This window comes from Aethalodelphis obliquidens, unplaced genomic scaffold (assembly GCF_003676395.1).
Source record: "Aethalodelphis obliquidens isolate GAN/ISIS:26980383/991018 unplaced genomic scaffold, ASM367639v1 scaffold27, whole genome shotgun sequence".
NCBI classification, from domain to species: domain Eukaryota; kingdom Metazoa; phylum Chordata; class Mammalia; order Artiodactyla; family Delphinidae; genus Aethalodelphis; species Aethalodelphis obliquidens.
This window is the reverse complement of record NW_020837971.1, coordinates 10,147,364-10,172,749: the sequence shown is the minus strand read 5'-3', so window position 1 is coordinate 10,172,749 and position 25,386 is coordinate 10,147,364. Positions and strand designations below refer to the sequence as shown.

The 25,386-nt window shown below is 39.8% G+C and overlaps 1 protein-coding gene across 1 annotated transcript in view; it reads left to right on the top strand.

Moving 5' to 3' along the window:
- Positions 1–25,386, top strand: part of NRCAM (neuronal cell adhesion molecule) — a 320,173-nt gene that overhangs the window by 221,919 nt on the left and 72,868 nt on the right. The window contains exons 4-7 of the mRNA XM_027123939.1: positions 5,648–5,851; positions 11,128–11,233; positions 13,130–13,326; positions 20,908–21,030. Of these exons, the coding sequence (XP_026979740.1) occupies positions 5,743–5,851; positions 11,128–11,233; positions 13,130–13,326; positions 20,908–21,030 (535 nt within the window). The 5' untranslated portion in view covers positions 5,648–5,742. The remainder of the gene's footprint in view (positions 1–5,647; positions 5,852–11,127; positions 11,234–13,129; positions 13,327–20,907; positions 21,031–25,386) is intronic.

The following is a 25,386-nucleotide window of genomic DNA, read 5'->3' as shown; positions in this document are numbered from 1 at the left end:
GTTTTTGTCTTTTCCAAATATATGCCCAGGAGTAGGATTACTGGATCATATGATGACTCTATTTTTATTGTTTTAAGAAACCTCCGTATTGTTCTCCATAACTACATTGCCTGCTTTTAAAATTAACTTTCTGAAAGTGTGTCTTGCCTACAGTGTCCTAGCTTGTGGTTCCTTTCAAAGGCCAGGGTCAACATGTGGTACAGTTCCAGCAGGCCCTGTTCACATGCCATCCAGTGTGAAGGGGCCCCTGAAGTTGTGCTCTGGGCCACACGGGGAAGATCTTCTGTAGATATTCACAAACCATTAGCACTTTGTTTTTTAACATCAGTGACTAAACTTGGTAATTCTGTTTGCTTATTGGCTAAATGCAAAATAAGAGGATATGAGAAGAAGGGCAATGTGACAGGCTGAAAGCTCTAGAACTTTTCGGAAGAACTGGAGCTGTGGGTCTGTCACGTCACATACCTTGTGTGTGTCCTTAAGCAAATGACTTTACCATCCTGCATCTCAGGTTCCTTACCAGTAAACTGGGAAATGAAATAGAGTTTCCCTTTTGGGGTTATTGGCAAGATGAGATAAATTAATACATGGAACAAACTCAGAGTGATTCCTGGCACATAGAAGGTCTCAGTGAATAATGGCCACCATGATTGGTTTTTTCCTCATCTGTTTAATGGGTATAATACCTGCTTTCCTATTTTCTGTGATTTTTATGAATACCAAGTAACATAATCAGTTAGAGTGCTCTGAGTATTGGAGATTTGAGCTATTATCAAGATGTATTCTGTCATCTATTACTTGGTTAAAAAACATCTATTAATTATTCACCTTTCCTTCAGTACTATTCCAGGTTCTAGCTACCAGATTCCTTGCAGAATCTCTATTATGGGACATCCCTTTGGTCTGGGAGGGAATTAGAAACATGTTCCTCTGCTTCACAAAGTTTGCCTTGTTATTTGAAGAGATCGTTACACTCTCTAGAGTCACATAATCCCAAACTCCTTTTTTCTAAGGCGCATTCCTGGTAGTGGAGTTGTGTAGATTTGTGTGACTTTGTTCCTGTGTTAATTATACAAAGTGTTTGTCCGTTTCTCTCTAATCTTCCTTCCGTAGTCTTAGACTCAAAACCAGTGATTGACCAGCACAAGCACGGGCTAGGAATGGGCATTAGTGTGCTTATTCCTTTTGGTAAATGTTTAACAAAATATAAAAAGTAACCCTCCCAATACTACTCAGCCGTAAAAAAGAGTGAAATAATGCCATTTGCAGCAACATGGATGGACCCAGAGACTGTCATACTGAGAGAAGTAAGTCAGACAGAGAAAGACAAATATATAACATCACTTATATGTGGAATCTAAAATATGACACAAATGAACTTATTTACAAAACAGAAACAGATTCATAGACATAGAGAACAGACTTGCGGTTACCAAAGGGGAAAGGGGTTGGGGGAGGGATAAATTAGGAGTTTGGGATTAGCAGATACAAACTACTATGTATAAAATAGATAAATAACAGGGTCCTACTGTATAGCACAGGGAACTATATTTAACGTCCTGTAATAAACCATAATGGAAAAGAATATATATATACACACATACATGTATATTGATATATAACAATCAGTTTGCTGTACGTCAGAAACTAACACAAGATTGTAAATCAACTATACCTCAATTAAAAAAACAAGTAACCATCCCGAGTTGATTGCTGAAAAACGCCTTTCACAGTCAAGATGATGCCACTTCCAGTTAGCTATCCACTCAGTGAGGCCAGCCGCTGAGGGCTCACCAGAGCGATGATTAGTGTGCCAAAGGGCATCCAGTCACATAAGCATCTTTGTTTACTGGCTTAGAGAGCAGATTGTGTTACACTGTGCAATCAACATTGAACCACCCATGTCGGGAAGCTGAAAAGTACAGACAGGCTAGAATGAAGTGGTAAGTAGTGCATGGCCTTCTGGTTCTAGTGGAGAGCTGCTATATTTTTTTTATTCAAATAATTTCAGTTTTCACTTGAGAAAAACAAAGATTTTCTCTTCTTTCTTAATGACAGGACTTCTTAAGCAACAAGAGAGCTATGTTTCTTGGGCTTAATATGAACCCTTTGTCAAAACCTTAGGTTTTTCTTTTAAAATATATGGTAAAAATGTGAGGCAACATGTGCTGTATGGTTTCATATGAATTTTAGGCAAAAGAAGTAAGGAAATCTTGAATTGTGTTTCTTTCCTAATGATAAAAAGTTTACTAAAAGAGGGAGATTTTTTTTTTCCTTCTGTTAAGAGATTCTGTAGGTAATACATAAAAGTTGCTTTGAACGGAGTGAAATGAAGTGAAATAGTAAAAGGCTTTCCTGTTTATCATTACTCTGGGTTGTTTTAACAATATATGTGCTTTTCAATGTCAGGATGATTTCTGTTCTGAAGATGAACCTATCATTTGCCTCATTCAAGCATGCTTTAAAATGTCTGTGGCAAATATTTTTTGAAAATTGTAAGCTATATTGTGCTAACATGCCCTCTAGCTTTGACTAAACAAGATGCTGCTATTTCAAATGGGGGTTTCATTCATGCTAATGTAATTGCATTAACCGTTTAGTTTTAGTTCACGATTCTCATGTAAGAGAGAATGACCATCCTTTTTCCAAGGTAAAGTAAAAGACAGGTAGGCTCCTGGCAGGGCAGGGTGCTGACATCGGTACTCCGAGGGCAGAAGCAGTGGTTTTTCTTTGTAAGACTTGCAAAGCCCATCGCTCTTCAAGAGAGAAAGCTCAGTTTTCCGTAGCTGTATTTGATTTTCACTGTGACTGAGTGCCGGGGACCTAATGCTGTCCTTGGGTGTTGGGTTATTCACCTGTGATGGCATTCATAGGAGAAGTCGGTGATTTTCCATGGGCAGGATTTGGAGGGTGGGCTGGGCCATTGCTTTGTCCTCCCCAAACAGAATCTACACTGGAGATGATTCTGTGGCTATTGGTTTGAATGAACTTACAGCTTCTGAAGAGAGACCACTTCTTCATTCCCTGTAGTTCATGAGCTCCTCTCACTGTGAAGATTGACTCATGTCTCTTTAAGTAAGTGTTGTTTCAGTTTTTCTTAAGATTTTTATTTTTTTCTTTATATAACACTGTGATATAATGTGGAATATTTTATTCCATCTGTATTCTGAAAAGGCAAAGCAGTTGAATGATACTTTCTTTTACCCGACGTTGTGTCATTGTTTTCTCTGTTCTGAAGGATGAGTAGTTAAGGCATCCAAGCAAAATAAATAATGAATGAAGAACTTGGAAATTGTATGTAGTTGCTTACGATCTTACGGGCATTACAATTTCTTAGTACATCTTTTAGAAAGTGTTTTAGTTCTCTGGCATCTCTTCGAAAGCTAAGCACTTAAATTGAATAAACTCAGTTAGCTTGACACAAATCAAGCGGGAATGCCTTTTGTTTTCTTGGTGCTTGGTTCTGTCGTTTTCTCTCAGTACGTGTAGCATGTACCATTGATTGTTTTAGTGCCATTTGTGCCATTTATGTTAATTTTCCTTGAAGCTTATGTGTAAATTCACAATTAGCGTTTCAACCAAAAAAAAAATCATGAGAGACCTAAGTCAATTCGATTAAATGGTATAGATCTGCTTTGCATGCACAGAAAGACAGTCTGGTTTATATTTTGGTTAGAAATGGTTGGGCGAGCTTTTCTACCAGCCTCTCGATGTTTAATGGTCATGATTGTTTATATATTATAATATGGGAAGACAAATTTCCTGGATCTTAAATGAAACCACACAGTATGGATGTTTCATTCACAAAATAATATTTATATATGTATGATGTCTATGTTTAGCATATTTTTTTGTATTTGTTTAGCAAGAAATGTCCAACTATAACTATAATCCGGTTCGAATCAGAACTCAGCTGCTAGCAAAACACATGTTGTCAGCATTGTTTCATTTTTCTTTTATACATTTAAGCTCTCTTCCATACACAGACATGATATGCCAACTAATTTGACCATAGTGACAAGAGTTTGGTTTTTAAACCAAGTAGTGTAAATATAAATATAGCCACAGGCAGACTGTGGTCAGAGTGCCTATCTGAATACAACCTCACCTTTCCCCTGTCACCCCTTCCCTTTTTTTCTACCAATATTTATTTACTCCCTACCACGTGCCAGGCACTGTGAAGAGCTCTGAGGACACAATGGGGAACAGGAAAGATGTTGTCCCTACCCTTCGAGGCTTTCAGTTCAGTGGGAAAGATGGACATTTTAAAAATACACGATTACACCAGTAATTAAGCTGTAAGAACAATCTTAGTTTATAATAATGACACCCCTACCTTCGCAAGAGAGCCATTGGTCACTCACACTTCTCTTTATTGATGAGAAGCTGTGATTAAACCCGTCATTCCAGGTAGAGGTCTGTTGTAGGACAGAGGTCTGTATTCTGTGTGCTCGTGTTCTCTCGGTACTTCCATGTGCAGGGCATACTACCTTAGGTGATAGGAGAGGAATACAAAGATGGGAGAGGCTCAACCTTTGCCTGAAGGAGTAGGGGAGAGAGTATGCATACCCCAAAAAAAGTCTATCACTGTATCTACCTGTACACTATATGTGATGAATAAAACGTAATTTCAGAGATTCTCAGAGAGAGAGAAATGCCTTCTAGTTTGAGTGATCAGCTCATGTTGGGTTGGCCAAAAAGTTCGTTCAGGTTTTGCCATAAGATGTTACAGAAAACCCAAACGAACTTTTTGGCCAACCCAGTAAACGCTCTATAAAGAAACCCATTGGACATTGTTGAGGAAATAGGGTGGAGAGGGCATTACAGGTAAAAGGAATAGAATAAACCAAGGCAAGAAGTTAGGAAAATTCAAAGCGTACTGAAGGATTGACCCAAGAAAGCAAAGCAGAATCAGACAGTCAGGCAAAAAAGAATACTTACATGACGATAGAGGGAAATGAGGTTGGTGGGATAATTGAGACCAGGTCGTTCAAGTTTTTGTATGACTTATTTAAGGATATATTGAACTTTAATCGGGTAGGTCCCATGGGGCTACTCCCAGTATTTAACCAAAGACCCTTAGGAAAACTAATCAGCACTGTTTAGGAGGGTGACTGCAGTGAGGAAGACCTGGAACTCAGAGCCCAGGCATAGCTGTTGCCACCGTCTAGGTAGGAGATGGAGAAGGCCAGAATTCTTGGTGGTTGAACCGGTAAATCAGTGTTTGGGGTTTGAAGCAAGTTGGCAACCATGCCCTGAACTTTCCCAGTGGTAATCTCTAGAAAGGAGAAGCCATTAGGCCTCCCCTTCAAAGGCACACCTTCTAACCGATTTATAAGCCAAGTTTTCCTGATCTATTAGGAACATGGTAGCCTCTAATATAAAGCAGATATTTAAAACGGGAAAACCAGAAGGGTGGCAAAGTTGACAGATTTTGCTTGACATCCTTACAAATATTTCTGACCTAATTTTAGCTGATTTATGAATAAATGAGTCTCTCAGTCTTCAGAGTGAAATATTTAAAAGTTAGAGTTCCATTTAGAGTTCATGTATAATACAGAACTGATTTTCTGTGCTGCCGACTTCCTCTCTTCATTTCCTCCTTTTTTCAAAAGTGCACTATAATTCTTCTCCTATCCTTTTTCAGTTTCCTGCATGAGACTTATTTAAACGTTGCACACACATCTTTTGTGAAAGAAGAAAAGGAAATTCAGCTTGTGGGGCTCAGCAGGAGTTCAGCTAATGCAGCTTAAAATAATGATGCCGAAAAAGAAGCACTTATCTGCAAGCAGAGCACCCCTGATACTCTTCCTGTGCCAGATGATTAGTGCACTGGAAGTCCCTCTTGATCGTAAGTATTAACGCTGGAAAGCTCTTAGGCCCGGGAGTCAGACCCTCCCCGGCATTTACCATCACTCTGAGCCATGTGGATGGAGGAGATGTCCGTGTGATCCTGAAAAGCGAATCAAAACTAATCTGCCTTTTACCTTCAGCACCCTGTGTTTATAAAGAATCAGACCCTAGAAATGGCCATTGAATCGCAGACACATTGTCCCTTCCCTGTCATTATCTTTCCCTCCCCTCAGGTGCTTTTGGTGTACCATGGGGGGGCTGACCAGAGAAGGAGTGAATTGTGAGCTACCCTGATCCTCCCAGCAGGCAACTCTTTATAGAAGGAGTCCCGCAAGAAAACTATAGAAATCGCTTTAAAATGATCACAGAGACCCCCCACACACACCCCATTTATCCTGTCCCCGCATCTCCACCTTCTTTCTTCATATGCTAAGAGTGAAAAGATCATCTCTCAGCCAACCCCACGCCCCTCTGTATCCCCAAACTACCCACGGCTCGTTTCTCTGGATTCAGACAAGGCACAATTCACTTTTGAGTTTTGGATCTTAAATATGAGTTTAGAGCTAGGAACTATATCTTATCTAAAGGCTAGTGAGAGGTCTTTGTTTTTAAAACGGTGATAAAAAACCAAGATGTCAATGTTGAGAATGAAACAAGTCTTCGGCAAAATTACTATTTAAAATGGAGCAAGTGGGCTTCCCTGGTGGCACAGTGGTTGTGAGTCCGCCTGCCGATGCAGGGGACACGGGTTCGTGCCCCGGTCCGGGAAGATCCCACATGCTGCGGAGAGGCTGGGCCCGTGAGCCATGGCCGCTGAGCCTGCGCGTCCGGAGCCTGTGCTCCGCAACGGGAGAGGCCACAGCAGTGAGAGGCTCACATACCACAAAAAAAAAAAAAAAAAAAAAGTGGAGCAAGTAACAGCTACTATAGGAGCCCACCCTTTCCTGAATAAAGTACTGTGTATACTGCACTCTCCCTGGGCTGGGTGGCCTGTTTGTAAGAAATAAAGATAATGCTAGGGGCCAATGGGTCACTTTTCCTGCAACGGAAAGCAGAATTTGAAATCTGGACTATTACTGTACTTCAGAATTGGTTTATTCTTCATCCCTAATCAGCATGACCTCTTTAAATCCATTAGCTTCTTGAATAGAACATCTGTTTGGCGAGCTTTCCAAGGTACAAGGAAGGTACACTTTCCCGGGGCGATTCTATTGTTGGGATGTCAGGTTTTTTTTTGTTTTTTTTTTTGCCAATGAGGTTGCAACTGCCAGTGGGGAGACAATTAAGAAGAGATGTGATTGGCCCCATACTTTGTTGACTCCCTTTTCTGTGCATCTTTAGTCTAAAGTGTAAGAAAATGCAACGTTCTCCTTCTTTTCAAAAGATATTCATTCAGTGACCTTAATTTCAGTTAAAAAAAAAAAAAGAGATATGATTGGTTAAGCCCATTGGAGTTGGAATGCCTAAGTAAGCATTTGCCCTAATGGATGTGTAGAAGAAAGAGCATTTGAGAGAAATGCTTTTGTTCTCTCTTCTGTTAAATATGTTCCCCTTTAATCTGACTGCTCAGTCTTACAATCAGAGGGAAACAGTCACCTACGGCTAACTCAATTATCGCTGCTAATGGAGAACAGCAGAACCATGATGAAAAGAAAGTCACAGGCAACCCAGGTGCTCCTGCATTAACCTTTGCAAGTAGTAATGACAGGCAGCACAGCAGAATCATGTGAACTGCATGCTAATGTCATTTCTTCCCTGCCCCTCTTCCTTATCCTCCCTTTCCATGAGCCGCTCCTTGGGGTGGGTACTAGCAAAGCCTGGGTGACTGAGGAATTCTGAAGCAGAAACATGCTAACAGTCTGAAAAGTGCAATTACCTACTTGGCGATTAACCGTAGAAATCTAAAAACCTCAGATCAGTGTTGGATTTAGCTTGGATGGAACGCTGTCATTGTAGCAATGTCCCATTGTTAGGTATTGTCACCATGTGCGTAGTGATGTCTGGGGTAATAGGATCAGACAACACAGTATGTGACAACTCAGATTAATTGTAGATTTCAGCTGCTTTTCAAATTGAATGTAATTGTCCAGCACAACGTATGGAATGGAATTAGCCATTCCTATTCCTGGCAGAATCATTTTTTGGCCTACAGCATCCCTTTTGTTCTTCCATATGTGGATGTAGAAAGGTCTGCTTCAGGAATAAACAAAACCTTTAATGGGAGTTTCTTTCTCTTGCTACTTCACAACCTCCGTCTTTGCTCTACTGGTTTTTTAGGTCAAATAAAATAGGCAAGATGCCCCTTTTATCTTCAGGGTGCTAAGGTTCTTATCACTAACACCTGGTTTTCTTTAATCCTGTTTGCCCACTCACCTGCTGATATTGCTGGGGAAAAAGCAAAACTTCTTGAAGACTGTAAGTGTCTTTCCGTCATTACCAGGCAGTGTGAAAATTTGACTGTGTCTTTGTTTTTGAATGAATGCTGTGAATTAAAATGCACGATTTTGTTTTCGTGACTAACGTCTTTTTAAGCGTGTGTGTTTACTGTGGCTAATCATTGCATTTAAATTCCAAGAAGCAGGTTTAATCTATTCCTTGCATGAATTCTGAAGACTCAGGTATTACTGTCTTTCTTTTACCAGTATTCTGGGCTACTAACTTCTGAGCTTTGTTCACATCTGATGTAACTCAGTGAGAAAATTCACAAAATTTGAAGAGAATGTCTGGTTCTAAATGCTGTTAAAGGCTTGCTGGAATAAAAACATGTCTTTGGGTATATATAGCAGGTGGGTGCATGAAAATGCTTCACCCGAGTTCGCTGTCAAACTTCTTCAACCTGTAGGACTGGGTAGACTAGTGTTTCTAAGTGTCATCAGTATAATGGCCCAGAGAATTTGAGAATTGTTTTGATGTGTGCAAAAGACAGGCACCCCCATTCACATCATCTCTGAGTGGCATGCTCTAATCTATAACTGCTGCCTCTGACAGTAGGGCAACATCTGTCATCTACCTAAAAAAGTAGTTTTCAGGCATTTGAAAAATTCTTTGATATTAGATTAGCCAGGAAAATTATATAAAACCACCTTTTCCCCTTATTACTTCAAAGCCCTTGTTAGTTGCCAGTTGACCTAAGCACGCTTCAAAGAGGTACATCTAGGTGCTAAACTCTTAGCAGTTAATGCGTGACAGCTAAGCCAGCTCTGTTACAGACACATGAATAGAAGTTCTGGGTCTGCAACCATTACCCTTGCACCTCTGTCACTTACAGAAAAGCACAAAGAATTGGACTGAGTCACTCCTAAAAATCCCCCTACCCACCACCTATGCCCACCAGTCCCTGAGTGGGAAATTCTAGGCTTCTTTCCATCATCCCAAACTCTCTACTCCCAAAGCCTGAAGGATCACTCCAAAGTGAAGCTGGTCTAATTAAAAATGTTTATAGCTAACATCACTGAACCATTATAGGACTGGAATGTACTAAGAATTTTACACAAATTATTTTATTTAATTTTCCCAGCAACCCTAGGAGGTAGATACTACTTTTAAACCCTGTTTTTCCTCTATGGGAACGAGGGCTTACAGAAGTTAAGAAAATTGCTTGAAGTCTCACAGCTGGTAAGAAATAGACTAGTTCTTAACCACTAGCCCAAACTGTTAACCAGCTTTGGTAACTGCCGGCTAGAAGCATGAGTGTCCTGTGAACAGTGCTAGAGGCTGGGAAGAGCAGCTGGCTAAGGAGGACGAGGAAGGGATGGATCTTGCTAAAGGAGTTGAAATTGACACTGTGCAGTATCCCGCAGTTAATAGGTGCACAATAAATGATGGCAATTATGAGTTTCATTTTTTATCTATATTTTAGGTGTTATTTGGATGTTTAGTAAGAGACGTCTGGTGAACAGCCCCGAGACTGCAGACAAAGCAAGAGAAGAGATCCATGTTTACAGATTTATAAGGCATTGAACATGGAAATGATCAATTTAGCCCTGGCAACAATTCACCACAGGAAAGAAAGACAAAAGCTGAGGACGATTATTAAGCTTTGGGAAATACTTGATTGACAGGTGGAAGAAGTTTCACAAAGGAAGCACAGAGCATAGGTGGAGAGGAAAGGGACGATCCAGAATATGAAAAATGATCCAGATAAGTCTTTACATGGTAAAGATGTCCTGTACGTTGTAAGATGTTTAGCAGCATCCCTGGCCTCTACCCACCAGATGCCAGGACCACCCCCATCCCAGTGGTGACAATCAAAATGGACTCTGGATGTGGCCAGATGTCCCCCAAGGACTGGGGGCACATGGCCCCTGGTTGAGAACCACTGGTCTGTGTAAACAGCTCTCCTTCGAGTTGTGCAAGGCAGTGGCTTCCACCAGGAGAGTTCGCTTCTCTTCTCTGCTTTGTGCCTTCCTAGTCAAGCTATTTTGCTGCTCTGAGCAACAAAAGAAGTTGAAATGGATTATTTCTCCAGTCCCTTCCTGTTCTACACTCTGTGGTTCTGATTTCACAAGAAGGAAGACGTGGTAATCTTAGAGTGACCTGAACATCAAATGTCCACGTACCAGCTTTTTTCAGATTCAGTTGCTCCAGATCAGAACAGTTTCTCCCTACAATTTGATAATAAATGATCAGATAACACTTTGAAGAGTGAAATGAGAATATTGTTTCCTAAAACAGAGAGCTTCCCAATTCAATTTCTCTTCTAAAGAAGTTTGTTTTATCTTTGCTTCTAGTAGCCACCTACCTCCTGGCTCTAATAAGACATGTCAAGTCTCTAATTTTAACCATCTTTTTCACGTTAGCTTCTCAAATATATTTGTTACCAATGTATTAATTTACATGAGCCCAGTAATAAACTACAAGTCCATAACTCTTTCCCAAGAAAGATGCAAATTTACCTCATAACTTAAATTTCATTGAAAGGCATCATTTGAATCAAAACTATCAGAGAAATTTCTCATTGTTACATCAGAAATGAAACATCTTAATATTAAGCTTATATTGGTAATTATTTTCCCATACTTTCAGAGTGGGGAAATGGGCTTTATGAGCACATATAAAGTTACCAAAAGGGAGTTATACCTTGACTCCAAAGTTTTAGGAGTCTTTTAGCTTGCTAAAAATCTGCTGAGGGGGTGTGTTACCACAGTGGAAATTACTAGAAACATTTGGAGAATATTTAGTCTAGGGTAAGTGATTTTGATATAGAAAAAAGTGATTGCTATTATGATATTAAATGATTTATTTCTTTACATTGTTCTTCTTTCTACCATTAAGTGGTACAACCTCCAACCATTACTCAACAGTCTCCAAAAGATTACATTATTGACCCACGGGAGAATATTGTAATCCAGTGTGAGGCCAAAGGGAAACCTCCTCCAAGGTGGGTGTGCTTTGTGCTGTTATAATATTGATAATAAGCATTGATATTCATGTTGAAGTTAATTTCAGGTCCTGCATATTATTAAAGTATCATTTGTAGGTTCATTGTTTTGTCTCTCTGCTTAATTAAATTCTGTTGGTCCTTCTTAAAAACCCAGATGGTTGCATTTCCATACTGATACCTTTCTGTGATATGCTAAAAAATTGTGGGAAGGTGTGGAAAGAGCCTTCTGATGGCTTTATGACATGGGTAGATTCCTTCTCTATGGGCCTCAGTTTACAGATAAATGTAAAATAAAGAAGTTGAACTTGACAACTTCGAAGATCTCTCCTAGCTCTCTACAAGTCTATAAAATAGCCCCAAGTGGTTTTCCAAACATGGCAGTGTTCAGCACTCAGGATTCTCCATATGCACCTTGGCATGCGCACTGTACAGCCTTTTAGAGTTGGGAGAGACAGTAGACATTATCTGGTCCAACCAGTATATCTTATAGATGGGGAACTGATGCCCAGTAATGCTAGGTTAACCTATCCAAGGTCCCACAGCTCCTTAGTGGATGATCCATAACTTGTCCAGTAGTATCTGGAAATTCTGGAGGGTTAGATCATTATTTTTGAGAGATAATGTGTATTTTTTTAAGTTATAAAGAAGGGAAATTTTCTCAATATTTTATTTCCAAGTTTGTCTATGACGAGCCTTATTCATCTATCACAGACTGGCACCGGAGAAAAAAATTACGAAAGTATACCAAAAACTTCCATCAAAGGATGGCTTCAAAGCAATCTCTTCTGTCATATTATTAGAAACCCTTGAGCACTCAGGCCCTAATGTGATGTCCTTTGATGACACCCCTTTTAGTTTAACATTTAATTACTACCTCCTGTAACTCTTAGGCAGGATTTCTCCATCTCAGCTCTATTGATATTTTGGGCTGGGCAGTTTTTTTGCTGTGGAGACAAGAGCTTTTCTGTGCATTGTGGGATACTTTGCAGCATCCCTGGCCTCTACCTACAATAAGCCAGCAGCAGCCAACACCCCTGTCCCCTACCCTAGGAGTTGTGACAACTCCTGCTATAAGGATAAGCAGTGGGAAGGGAAATCCAGGAGGACTTGGAAATCATGGGAAAGTTCAGAGATTCATGCTTTTGTTAAGAGCGTGGCCATTGTTGATTTGTGATCAGTTATCAAGTATTTGATTACTTGGGCACTGGGACTTTTATATAAGGCAGTCTTTTACATAAATAAAACTGAAAAAGAAGACTTTCAGTTGACAATTTGAAATACTTCCTAAGAAATTTACAAAAATCATCTCTAGAATTAAAAATTCTCAAAATATATTTGATATACAATGATCACTTTTAATAACCGACACTTAAAACACCATTGAGCTCATGTTTCCTCTCCTCCCAACTCATACTTTGCATTTTGGTAACTTGACACTGGTCTGATCACTTTTAAACACACACATATATTAGTACTTGTGAAGGCCTTTCTTCTTACACTTCAGCCCAGAGCAAATCTTTATAGGCAGGTTATCAATTCTATGAACAATGGAGTTTACAATTAAAATGCTAATAAAGCTCTAAGAGAGTGTGCCTCGGAGACCTACTTCCTATGTTTTCTTTGAAAGATGACAGACAATCTGTATGCATGATTTCTTTATTGAGTCAGATTTTGGTTAGTTCTAATGAAGACGTGTACCTTAGTATGTATGGCCGGCACTTTTTTCTAAGTCATAATTCAATGAAACATTTTAGGTGTGGAGCCTATTGTTCTTTTACTGAATACTAAAATCTAATCGTTATTTAGAAATCCATAAAATTGCTAGGAATTTGTTAGGAAATAATCCTGTTTTTCTGGGCTGTAAACAAACTTAATCCTTTATGCGTTGGGCAGTTTCTCCTGGACCCGAAATGGGACTCATTTTGACATAGATAAAGACCCTCTTGTCACCATGAAGTCTGGCTCGGGAACCCTCACAGTCAACATCATGAGCGAGGGGAAAGCAGAGACCTATGAAGGAGTTTATCAGTGTACAGCCAGGAACGAACGCGGGGCTGCAATTTCTAATAACATTGTCATCCGTCCATCCAGTAAGTCAGACCTGTTCACCAAACAGGACCCTTTTTAAAGTATAGCTCCAACCCCAGCATCTGTTACACCATCTAAATACCATTACAAGAAAGCAATGGAATTGATTCCAATACTCTGAAAATCATCACCCCTTTCCACTTGACCTCAATTCCTCAGCCTAATGCTTTGCCAATCCAATGTGTCTTTTGTACAAGTCCAGAATAAAACACCAGGGGTAAGGAAAGTGTATTTTTCCTCAAATTGATCTAATCATTAATTTCTCATGAATCTTATATTTAAGCATACTCCAAACAGCCAGATGGAAATAAATTAAGTATGAAATGGGTAATTGAGGTCTAAGTGTTATTTCTTTAAATGTTTTTTTAATTGAAGTATGGTTGATGTACAATATTATAAAAGTTACAGGTGTACAATTTTTAAATGTTATACTCCATTCATAGATATTGTAAAATATTGGCTATATCCCCCATGTTGTACAATATCCCTGTAGCTTATTATTTTTTAACATCTTTATTGGAGTATAATTGCTTTACAATGGTGTGTTTCTACTTTATAAAAAACTGAATCAGCTATACATATACATATATCCCCATACCTCCTCCCTGTTGCGTGTCCGTCCCACCCTCCTTATCCCACCCCTCTAGGTGGTCACAAAGCACCGGGCTGATCTCCCTGTGCTATGCGACTGCTTCCCACTAGCTATCTATTTTACATTTGGTAGTGTATATATGTCCATATATACACTACCACTCTCTCACTTCGTCCCAGCTTACCCTTCCCCCTCCCCGTGTCCTCAAGTCCATTCTCTAGTAGGTCTGCATCTTTATTCCCATCTTGCCCCTAGATTCTTCATGACCTTTTTTTTTTTTTTAGATTCCATATATATGTGTCAGCATACGGTATTTGTTTTTCTCTTTCTGACTTACTTCACTCTGTAGGACAGACTCTAGGTCCATCCACCTCACTACAAATAACTCAATTTCATTTCCATTTATGACTGAGTAATATTCCATTGTATATAGGTGCCACATCTTCTTTACCCATTCATCTGTCGATGGACACTTAGGTTGCTTCCGTGTCCTGGCTATTGTAAATAGTGCTGCACTGAACATTATGGTACATGACTCTTTTTGAATTATGGTTTTCTCACGGTATATACCCCGTAGTGGGATTGCTGGGTCATATGGTAGTTCTATTTTTAGTTTTTTAAGGAACCTCAGTACTGTTCTCCATAGTGGCTGTATCAATTTACATTCCCACCAACAGTGCAAGAGGGTTCCCTTTTCTCCACACCCTTTCCAGCATTTATTGTTTGTAGATATTTTGATGATACCCATTCTGAATGGTGTAAGGTGATACCTCATTATAGTTTTGATTTACATATCTCTAATGATTAGTGATGTTGAGCATCCTTTCATGTGTTTGTTGGCAATCTGTTTATCTTCTTTGGAGAAATGTCTACGTAGGTCTTCTGGCCATTGTTGGATTGGGTTGTTTGTTTTTTTAATATGGAGCTGCATAAATTTTGGAGATTAATCCTTTGTCAGTTGCTTCATTTGCAAATATTTTCTCCCATTCTGAGGGTTGTCTTTTCATCTTGTTTATGGTTTCCTTTGCTGTGCAAAAGCTTTTACGTTTCATTAGGTCCCATTTGTTTCTTTTTGGTTTTATTTCCATTTCTCTAGGAGGTGGGTCAAAAAGGATCTTGCTGTGATTTATGTCATGGAGTGTTCTGCCTATGTTTTCCTCTAAGAGTTTTATAGTGTCTGGCCTTACATTTAGGTCTGTAATGCATTTTGATTTTATTTTTATTTATGGTGTTAGGGAGTGTTCTAATTTCATTCTTTTACATGTAGCTGTACAGTTTTCCAGGACCACTTATTGAAGAGGCTGTCTTTTCTCCATTGTATATTCTTGCCTCCTTTATCAAAAATGAGGTGACCATATGTGCATGGCTTTATCTCTGGGCTTTGTATCCTGTTCCATTGATCTATATTTCTATTTTTGTGCCAGTACCATACTGTTTGGATTACTCTAGCTTTGTAGTATAGTCTGAAGTCAGGTAGCCTGATTCCACCAGCTCCATTTTTCTTTCTCAAATTGCTTTGGCTATTCGGGGTCTTTCCATACAAATTGTGAGATTTTTTTGTTCTAGTTCCGTGGAAAATGCCATTGGTAGTTTGGTAGGGATTGCATTGAATCTGTAGATTGCTTTGGGTAGTGGAGTCATTTTCACAATATTGATTCTTCCAATCCAAGAACATGGTATATCTCTCCATCTGTTTGTGTCATCTTTGATTTCTTTCATCAGTGTCTTATAGTTTTCTGAGTATAGGTCTTTTACCTCCTTAGGTAGGTTTATTCCTAGGTATTTTATTCTTTTTGTTGCAGTGGTAAATGGGAGTGTTTCCTTAATTTCTTTTTCAGATTTTTCATCATTAGTGTATAGGAATGCAAGAGATTTCTGTATGTTAACTTTGTATCCTGCTACTTTACCAAATTCATTGATTAGCTCTAGTAGTTTTCTGGTAGCCTCTTTAGGATTCTCTGTGTATAGAATCATGTCATCTACAAACAGTGACAGCTTTACTGCTTCTTTTCTGATTTGGATTCCTTTTACTTCTTTTTCTTCTCTGATCGTTGTGGCTAAAAGTTCCAAAACGTTGAATAATAGTGGTGAGAGTGGACAAAATTGTCTTGTTCCTGATCTTAGAGGAAATGGTTTCCGTTTTTCATCATTGAGAATGATGCTGGCTGTGGGTTTGTCATATATGGCATTTATTATGTTGAGGTAAGTTCCCTCTATGCCTACTTACTGGAGGGTTTTTATCATACACGGGTGATGAAATTTGTCAAAAGCTTTTTCTGTATCTACTGAGATGATCATATGAGTTTTCTCCTTCAATTTGTTAATATGGTTTATTACATTGATTGATTTGCATATATTGAAGAATCCTTGCATTCCTGGGATAAACTCCACTTGATCATGGTGTATGATCCTTTTAATGTGCTGTTGGATTCTGTTTGCTAGTATTTTGTTGAGGATCTTTGCATCTATATTCATTAGGGATATTGGCCTTTAGTTTTCTTTTTTTGTAGTTTCTTTTCTGGTTTTGGTATCAGGGTGATGGTGGCCTCGTAGAATGAGTTTGGGAGTGTTCCTCCCTCTGCTATATTTTGGAGGAGTTTGAGAAGGATAGGTATTAGTTCTTCTCTAAATGTTTGATAGTATTCGCCTGTGAAGCCATCTGGTCCTGGGCTTTGGTTTGTTAGAAGATTTTAAATCACAGTGTCAATTTCAGTGCATGTGATTCGTCTGTTTATATTTTCTATTTCTTCCTGGTTCAGTCCTGGAAGGTTGTGCTTTTCTAAGAATTTGTCCATTTCTTCCAGGTTGTCCATTTTATTGGCATAGAGTTGTTTATAGTAATCTCTCATGATCCTTTGTATTTCTACAGTGTCAGTTGTTACTTCTCCTTTTTCATTTCTAATTCTATTGATTTGAGTCTTCTCCCTTTTTTTCTTGATGAGTCTGGCTAATGGTTTATCAATTTTGTTTATCTTCTCAAACAACCAGCTTTTAGTTTTATTGATCTTTGCTATCATTTCCTTCATTTCTTTTTCATTTATTTCTAATCTGACCTTTATGATTTCTTTCCTTCTGCTAACTTTGGGGTATTTTTGTTCTTCTTTCTCTAATTGCTTTAGGTGTAAGGTTAGGTTGTTTATTTGAGATGCTTCTTGTTTCTTGAGGTAGGATTGTATTGCTATAAAATTCCCTCTTAGAATTGCTTTTGCTGCATCCTATAGATTTTGGGTTGTCATGTTTTCATTGTCATTTGTTTCTAGGTATTTTTTGATTTCCTCTTTTATTTCTTCAGTGATCTCTTGGTTATTAAGTAGTGTATTGTTTAGCCTCCATGTGTTTGTATTTTTTACAGACTTTTTTCCTGTAGTTGATATCTAGTCTCATAGCATTGTGGTCGGAAAGGATAGTTGGTATGATTTCAATTTTCTTAAATTTACCAAGACTTGATTTGTGACTTAAGATACGATCTATCCTGGAGAATGTTCCATGACCACTTGAGAAGAAAGTGCATTCTGTTGTTTTTGGATGGAATGTCCTATAAATATCAATTAAGTCCATCTTATTTAATGTATCATTTAAAGCTTGTGTTTCCTTATTTATTTTCATTTTGGATGATCTGTCCAAGGTGAAAGTGGGTTGTTAAAGTCCCCTACTATGATTGTATTACTGTCCATTGCCCCTTTTATGGCTGTTAGCATTTCCCTTATGTATTGAGGTGCTCCTATGTTGGTACATAAATATTTACAATTGTTACATCTTCTTCTTGGATTGATCCCATGATCATTATGTAGTGTCATTCTTTGTCTCTTGTAATAGTCTTTATTTTTAAGTCTAGTTTGTCTGATAACGAGAATTGCTGCTCCAGCTTTCTTTTGATTTCCATTTGCATGGAATATCTTTTTCCATCTCCTCACTTTCAGTCTGTATGTGTCCCTAGGTCTGAAGTGGGTCTCTTGTAGACAGCATATATATGGGTCTTGTTTTTGTATCCATTCAGCTAGTCTGTGTCTTTTGGTTGGAGCATTTAATCCATTTACATTTAAGGTAATTATCAATATGTATGTTCCTATTACCATTTTGTTAATTGTTTGGCGTTTGTTATTATAGGTCTCTTCTTTCTCTTGTATTTCCTGCCTAGAGAAGTTCCTTTAGCATTTGTTGTAAAGCTGGTTTGGTGGTGCTGAATTCTCTTAGCTTTTGCTTGTCTGTAAAGGTTTTAATTTCTCCATCGAATCTGAATGAGATCCTTGCTGGGTAGAGTAATCTTGGTTGTAGTTTTTTCCGTTCCATCACTTTAAATATGTCTTGCCACTCCCTTCTGGCTTAAAGAGTTTCTGCTGAAAGATCAGCTGTTAACCTTATGGGGATTCCCTTGTATGTTATTAGTTGTTTTTACCTTGCTACTTTTAATATTTTTTCTTTGTATTTAATTTTTGAGAGTTTGATTAATATGTGCCTTGGCGTGTTTCTTCTTGGATTTATCCTGTATGGGACTCTGCACTTCCTAGACTTGAATGACTATTTCCTTTCCCATATTAGGGAAGTTTTCAACTTTAATCTCTTCAAATATTTTCTCAGTCCCTTTCTTTTTCTCTTCTTCTTCTTGGACCCCTATAATTCGAATGTTGCTGGGTTTAATGTTGTCCCAGAGGTCTCTAAGACTGTCCTCAATTCTTTTCATTCTTTTCTCTTTATTCTGCTCTGCAGTGGTTATTTCCACTATTTTATCTTCCAGGTCACTTATCCGTTCTTCTGTCTCAGTTATTCCGCTATTGAACCCATCTAGAGAATTTTTAATTTCATTTATTGTGTTGTTCATCATTGTTTGTTTGCTCTTTAGTTCTTCTAGGTCCTTGTTAAACATTTCTTGTATTTTCTCTATTCTATTTCCAATATTTTGGATCATCTTTACTGTCATTTCTCTGAATTCTTTTTCAGGTCGACTGCCTATTTCCTCTTCCTTTGTTTGGTCTGGTGGGTTTCTACCTTGCTTCTTCATCTGCTGTGTGTTTCTGTCTTCTCATTTTGCTTAACTTACTGTATTTGGGGTCTCCTTTTCGCTGGCTGCAGGTTCGTAGTTCCTGTTGGTTTTGGTATCTGCCCCCAGTGGCTAAGGTTGGTTCAGTGGGTTGTGTGGGCTTCCTGGTGGAGGGGACTAGTGCTGGTGTTCTGTTGGATGAGGCTGGATCTTGTCTTTCTGTCAGGCACGACTGCATCCAGTGGTGTGTTTTAGGGTGTCTTTGACTTTACTATGTTTTTAGGCAGCCTCTCTCCTAATGGGTGGGGTTGTATTCCTGTCTTGCTAGTTGTTTGGCATAGGGTGTCCAGCACTGTAGCTTGCTGGTTGTTGAATGGAGCTGGATCTTAGCGTTGAGATGGAGATCTCCGGTAGAGCTTTCGCCATTTGATATTACGTGGAGCCGGGAAGTCTCTGGTGGACTAATGTCCTGAACTCGGCTCTCCCACCTCAGAGGCACAGGCCTGACACCCTGCTGGAGCACCAAGATCCTGTCAGCCACACAGCTTCTCCGGAGAGTCTCTGAAGACCCGGTGGGCTCAGGAGGCAGCTAGCGGCCCCTGCGAGGTCCTCCACGAGGTCTCCCTGGTCTCCGGCATCTGCTGGACCCCGAAGTAAGCGGTGACTAGAGAACGGGCAGACTGAGAGCCCCGGCAGCTGGCTGGGCCTGGGTGACTGCACGGAGGCTGCCACAGGAGACAAGTGGGGGCCTGCGGGCATGTGTGGCCTGGGCCACCGCCAAGGTCTCCTACGGCAGCAACTGCGAGATGGATGGCACGGAAGCCACACTGGGGCCTATCCTTGTAGCTTATTTTATACATAAGAGTTTGTAGTTCTTGACTCCCTACCCCTATACTGCCCCTCCCCCTATCCCTCTCCCCACTGGTAACTACTAGTATCTGTGAGTCTGCTGCTTTTTTGTTATATTCACTAGTTTGTTGTATTTTTTAGATTCCACGTATAAGTGATATCATACAGTATTTGTCTTTCTCTGTACAGAGACTTATTTCACTTATCATATGCCGTCCAAGTCCATCCATGTTGCTGCAAATGGCAATATTTCATTCTTTTTTATGGCTGAGTAATATTTTCCATTGTATATATGTACCACATCTTCTTTATCCATGCATCTGCCCGATGGACACTTAGGTTGTTGCTTCTATGTCTTGACTATTGTAAATAATGCTGCTGTGAACATTGGGATGCATGTATTTCTTTAAACATTTTTATTTCAAAATTTCACTGGAAATAGGGTGACCTCACTATCTTGATATTGTTGTGGCTCTTTTTGCAATAGTCAGTACCCACATGCTCTCAACAACCCAAGAGCATGTATTTAAAGGACAGCAACCATTTGAAGTTCTTGTCATTTTTTAAAATGTTTATTATGTGTATAATACATGTGCATTATAGAATAAACCAATTACAAATGAACAAAAAAGAAAGTTCAAAATTACTCACAAATCCTTTCATTCAAGGAAATTACTATTCTTTCTATTTTTACCCAGGCAGATATGTATGTACATGTCGAAAACAAGCTCATTCTGAAGTACTATTTTATAACCATTTCTGCCTTATCTAGATATCATGTATATTTTATATTAGTCTTATAAATAAGTATACAATGTCTAACACTGTATGATAGTCAAAGGTGTACATGTACAGTTATTTGTTTAACAAATCTTTTGACATAGAAATGTTTTTCATTCTTTCATGAAGGGCACGCTTGTAGAAAAATTAGTTTGTATCTTCTTAAGGGTTTATTTAATATAAATTCTTAGACATGGAATTGCTGACTCAGAATTTATACTACTAATGTCATTTTTTAACACCATATTTAAAATTTTTTTTGTCGTTAATGTATATAAATTTCGAGTTACTATTTCTCCAAAAGTTTGGTTTATATTTCTTTCTAGTGCTCTTTTTATTTTCCAGTGCAGAAATAACTTAGAAGTTATTGTTTTATTTCATTAGGGTCACCGTTGTGGACCAAAGAAAAACTTGAACGAATAACACTTAGAAATGGCCAGTCTTTGGTACTGCCCTGCAGACCCCCAGTTGGGTTACCACCACCTATAATATTCTGGATGGATAATTGTAAGTTTTAAAAATAAGAACTTTCTTTCTTCAAGAGTCTTATGATTATTGGCTGTCCCAATCAATTATTACCTCTTGTGATTCATAAGATGTTTATAAAATGTCTTAGAGATTCTCAGGAAAATAAATCACATATCCTTTCATTCAGTCACTTTATTTTATTGAGCACCTACTATGTACCAGGCACCTCTCTGAATAAACCAAACAAAGGTCCTGCTCTCACTGAATTTATATTCTATGCAATGGGAATAAAAGCGGGGAGAGAAGGAAGCGGAGAATAAATGCATTTAGAAAATATGTGTCAGTTGGCAGTAAGTGCTGTGAAGAAAAATAAGCAGAGTTTTGAGCAGAAACTTACAGGAGTGAAAGAGCAAGCAGGCCCTTAAATATCTGAGTGGAAAGAGAAAAACCAGTTTAAGCCCCAAGGGCAGGAGCATCCCTGGTGTGTGTAAAATCAGCAGGGAGGCCAGTGTGCCCGGGCTGACTGACCCAAGGGCGACAGTGAGAGAAAAGGTCAAGAAAGTCCAGGGGCTCCGGTGCGAAGGGCTTTGGCTTTTGCTTTCAGTGAAGTAGGGAGACATTGAAGGAGTGGCTTCACCTGAATCAAAACAAATAGTAAGAGCCTCACTTTGGTTCATGTGTGGAGAACAGAGAGGACGAAAGGGAGAGAAGGACTTTCTGTTAGGAGGCCAGTGCTGTGATCTGGGCAAGAGTTGACGGGGACTCGGACTTGGGTAGTGGCAGTCAAGTAAGTAAGAAATGGTCAGATTCCAGGGACTTCCCTGGTGGTCCAGTGGTTAAGATTGCACACTTCCAATGCAGGGGGCGTGGCTTTGACCTCTGGTCAGGGAACTAAGATCCCACGTGCCACGAGGCCATTAAAAAAAAAAAAGAAAGAAAGGAAGGGAGGCAGGGAGGGAGGAAGGAAGAAATGGTCAGATTCCAGATATAATTTGAAGGTAGATCCTCCAGGATTTATCGGGGTCAGGGTGGAGGCATGAGACAGAGGAATCAAAGGTAACCCCAAAGTCTAATGAAAGGTAACTCCAAAGTCTAAGACTGAACAACTAGTAAAATGGAATTGCCATTTCCTGAAACACCAGAAGCCCATCAAGGGAAGGAAATCAAGCTGTTCAGGATGTGTTATGTCTCTTCTTTCAGTTTCGTTCTTTTATCCCCAACAACAGCTCATTTTCTTTTAATTTAATTTTTTACTTTATATTGGAGTACAGTTGTTTCACAATGCTGTGTTAGTTTCAGGTGTACAGCAAAGTGATTCAGTTATACACATATATGTACACACACATATATATATATATAAATCTATTCTTTTTCAGATTCTTTTCCCTTAGAGGTTATTACAAAATATTGAGTATAGTTCCCTGCACCATACAGTAGATGCTTATTGATTATCTATTTTATATATAGTAGTAACAACAGCTAATATCGATTGGACGTTTACTAAGTGCCTGTCCCTTTGCTAAAGGCTTTACATAAGTTATCTCATCCATTTTCTACAGCAGTCCCAGGAAGCATTTCGAATGACTCTTACCACTTTTTTTTTTTTTTTTTTTGCGGTACGTGGGCCTCTCACTGTTGTGGCCTCTCCCGTTGCGGAGCACAGGCTCCAGACGCGCAGGCTCAGCGGCCATGGCTCACGGGCCCAGCCGCTCCGTGGCATGTGGGATCTTCCCGGAGCGGGGCACGAACTCGTGTCCCCTGCATCGGCAGGCGGACTCTCAACCACTGCGCCACCAGAGAAGCCTAGACTCTTACCACTTTTTAGATGAGGAAACTGAGGCACAGAGAATTGAAGTCATTCATTAGGCAGTTTAACATCTGTTCACCCCATCCCTATCCTTAGGGAATTGTTTGTTGCTCTGCTCTCCCATCCTTCCACACCTCCCCTTAGCATGTTACGTTGGAGACTAGGGACCAGGGTTTGGGATGAGAGGCTTGTGAGGCATCCTTGTGGAGGTTCTGCCGGGAGACTAGGCACCAGGGTTTGGGATGAGAGGTTTGTGAGGCATCCTTGTGGAGGTTCTGCCGGGAGACTAGGAACCAGGGTTTGGGATGAGAGGCTTGTGAGGCATCCTTGTGGAGGTCTCCAGCAGGAATCAGAGCTACAGCTACATGAATCCAAGGAAGACTCAGGGCTCTTGCCGACAATGTGTGAATGTTAGTGCTGCAGAGATGCTCTGTAGAGCCGGGGACTGGAGGGGAGGATGAAGGGAGGGAGTGCAGGTGGTGAAGAGCAAAGCCTGGGGACTGAGACCAGGAGCCTCCAGGGGCCAAGAACTTAGGGAGCAAAGGAAAGTAGATGAGAGGAAGCAGTCACTTAGGTAAGAAGAAAACAAAAAGAGAGGGTGTCCCCGGGACGAGGGGAAGAAAAAGTGTCAGGAAGACAGAATATCAGCCGGTTCAAATACTGCTGAGAGATCAATTTCCAATCTGACTGAGAAATGAGTATTACATTTGGCAACACGGTGGTCGCTGTTGACCTTGGCAAGAGTCCTTTGGGTAGAATGGTGGGAATGGTTGCAAAATATGTGTAGGGAATACATTCTGTTCTCAGTGACATGATTTCCTTTGAAATCACCAGCTGTGCACATTACTGAAGATAAAGTTCAGCTCTCACATTTCATTTCCAGTTTTGACTGTTCTGTATCAAAGCACTCAGAGAAAGTATCACAAAGAAATGGAAAATCAATATATAAATGAATAAATGGGCGAAGATATTTTTCCTATGATCACGTAACAGCTTTTACAGATTTTGAAAGAATAAGTAACAAATCAAATGGAAATGAGTGGGTTACGTGGTCGAGGATAACAGTATCCAAATGTACTGCCAAAATGAGACCCAGTATTTGGTTATTGGTTCTTACTCAGAATTGATGACTTTTCCACTTAATAAAGAGGCATATACATGTAGAGTCTCAGAATCATCTGAATATGTAACTTATTTTTTTCACATTGCACTGCTGGCCATGTCATTTACATACATTTTAGGCTGTAGGCAAAGCATCTGGACCTTTCAAGTGAAATTTCATCTGGATATGAGAAAAAATTCAGATCTGTGTAGCATTCTTCTGGGAAGATGACCTTATCATGGTATTCCTATCTGCATACATTTTTGTCCCCAATGTAATGCCAAGGAACTCCTTGGGCAAAGTGCTACCATCCTCATAAAATGGCATTCCCTTTCATTTGATCTCCCAACACCGGTCCATAATAAAATACAGCAGGAGAAATGGAAGAGAATAAATGTGTCCCTATCTTTAGCTCTTTGTATTCATGAAATAAATGTACATTATTTTTCGGAGTTATTTTTTAAAACAACCTTTTCCCTGGTTAATGGCTTCAAACCATGAATTTACAACCACCATCCAAACCCCCGTCTTGACCTAGAACTTGACTAACATGGCTAACCAGCATCCTTTCAAGGTCTGGCTCCACATTTCCCTACCTTTTCCTGCCCAAGGGAGCTGCAGGCTTTTCCCCATAATTTTGCATTTCTTGACATTTTAGATAGGGCACCTGCTGCTGTAGGAGCATATCTGCTTGACTCAGTCTCGAGAAATCCTCCAGGAGACATGACACCTGGCCCCAGGCAACTAGGAGGTACAATTTTTCCTGGTTCTCTCACTTCAGAGCTGAAGAACTCTCCCAGTGAACTGAGTCAGATGCTTCCTGAGTCATGCTAGCCAGCCAAGTGTCAGTTCACACATAGATCATTGGTCCCATCTCCCTGAGTTCCTCATCGCCTTAGAAAATCCCCCCTCCACGCCTGAGGCTAGACTGTTCCTTGGGCCTGAGGAGAAGTCGGTTGTTAAATGTGAAACTGGAAAGTCAGAATGCTGATGGTTGTTCATTTCATTTTGGAGCTTCTGTGAGGGGGCAGGTGCATTTTTAGGGCTACAACAGTAGACAAAGCAGATGACGGTCTCCATCCTTCTGGAACTTAAATTCTAGTGCGGGGAGACGGGCTATAAGCCATACGCATGACAGGTAAAGTACATTGTCTGTTAGAAGGTGATAGGTAACACTAAAAAGAAAAAGTAGAGGAGGTGAGGGAGGCTGGGTGTGGGGGGCCTCTGAGTGGCACGTCTGCAGCATTACACCCTGTTGTTAATTGCCTGTTTGCTGCCTGATTCTCCAGTTAGATCCCAAGCTCAGGGCAGGGAACCGGGTCCACCTGACACCTTGCCCAGGACCTAGTTCATCACAGTTAGGTGCTGTCACAGTATAAGGTGTCTGACTGTGTATGTACTGCAATAGATGCAACCCGTGTTAACATCCTTACAAGCTTCCATAATGCACTTTCTGAGATACGTGTGTATCTATGATTAACAATTA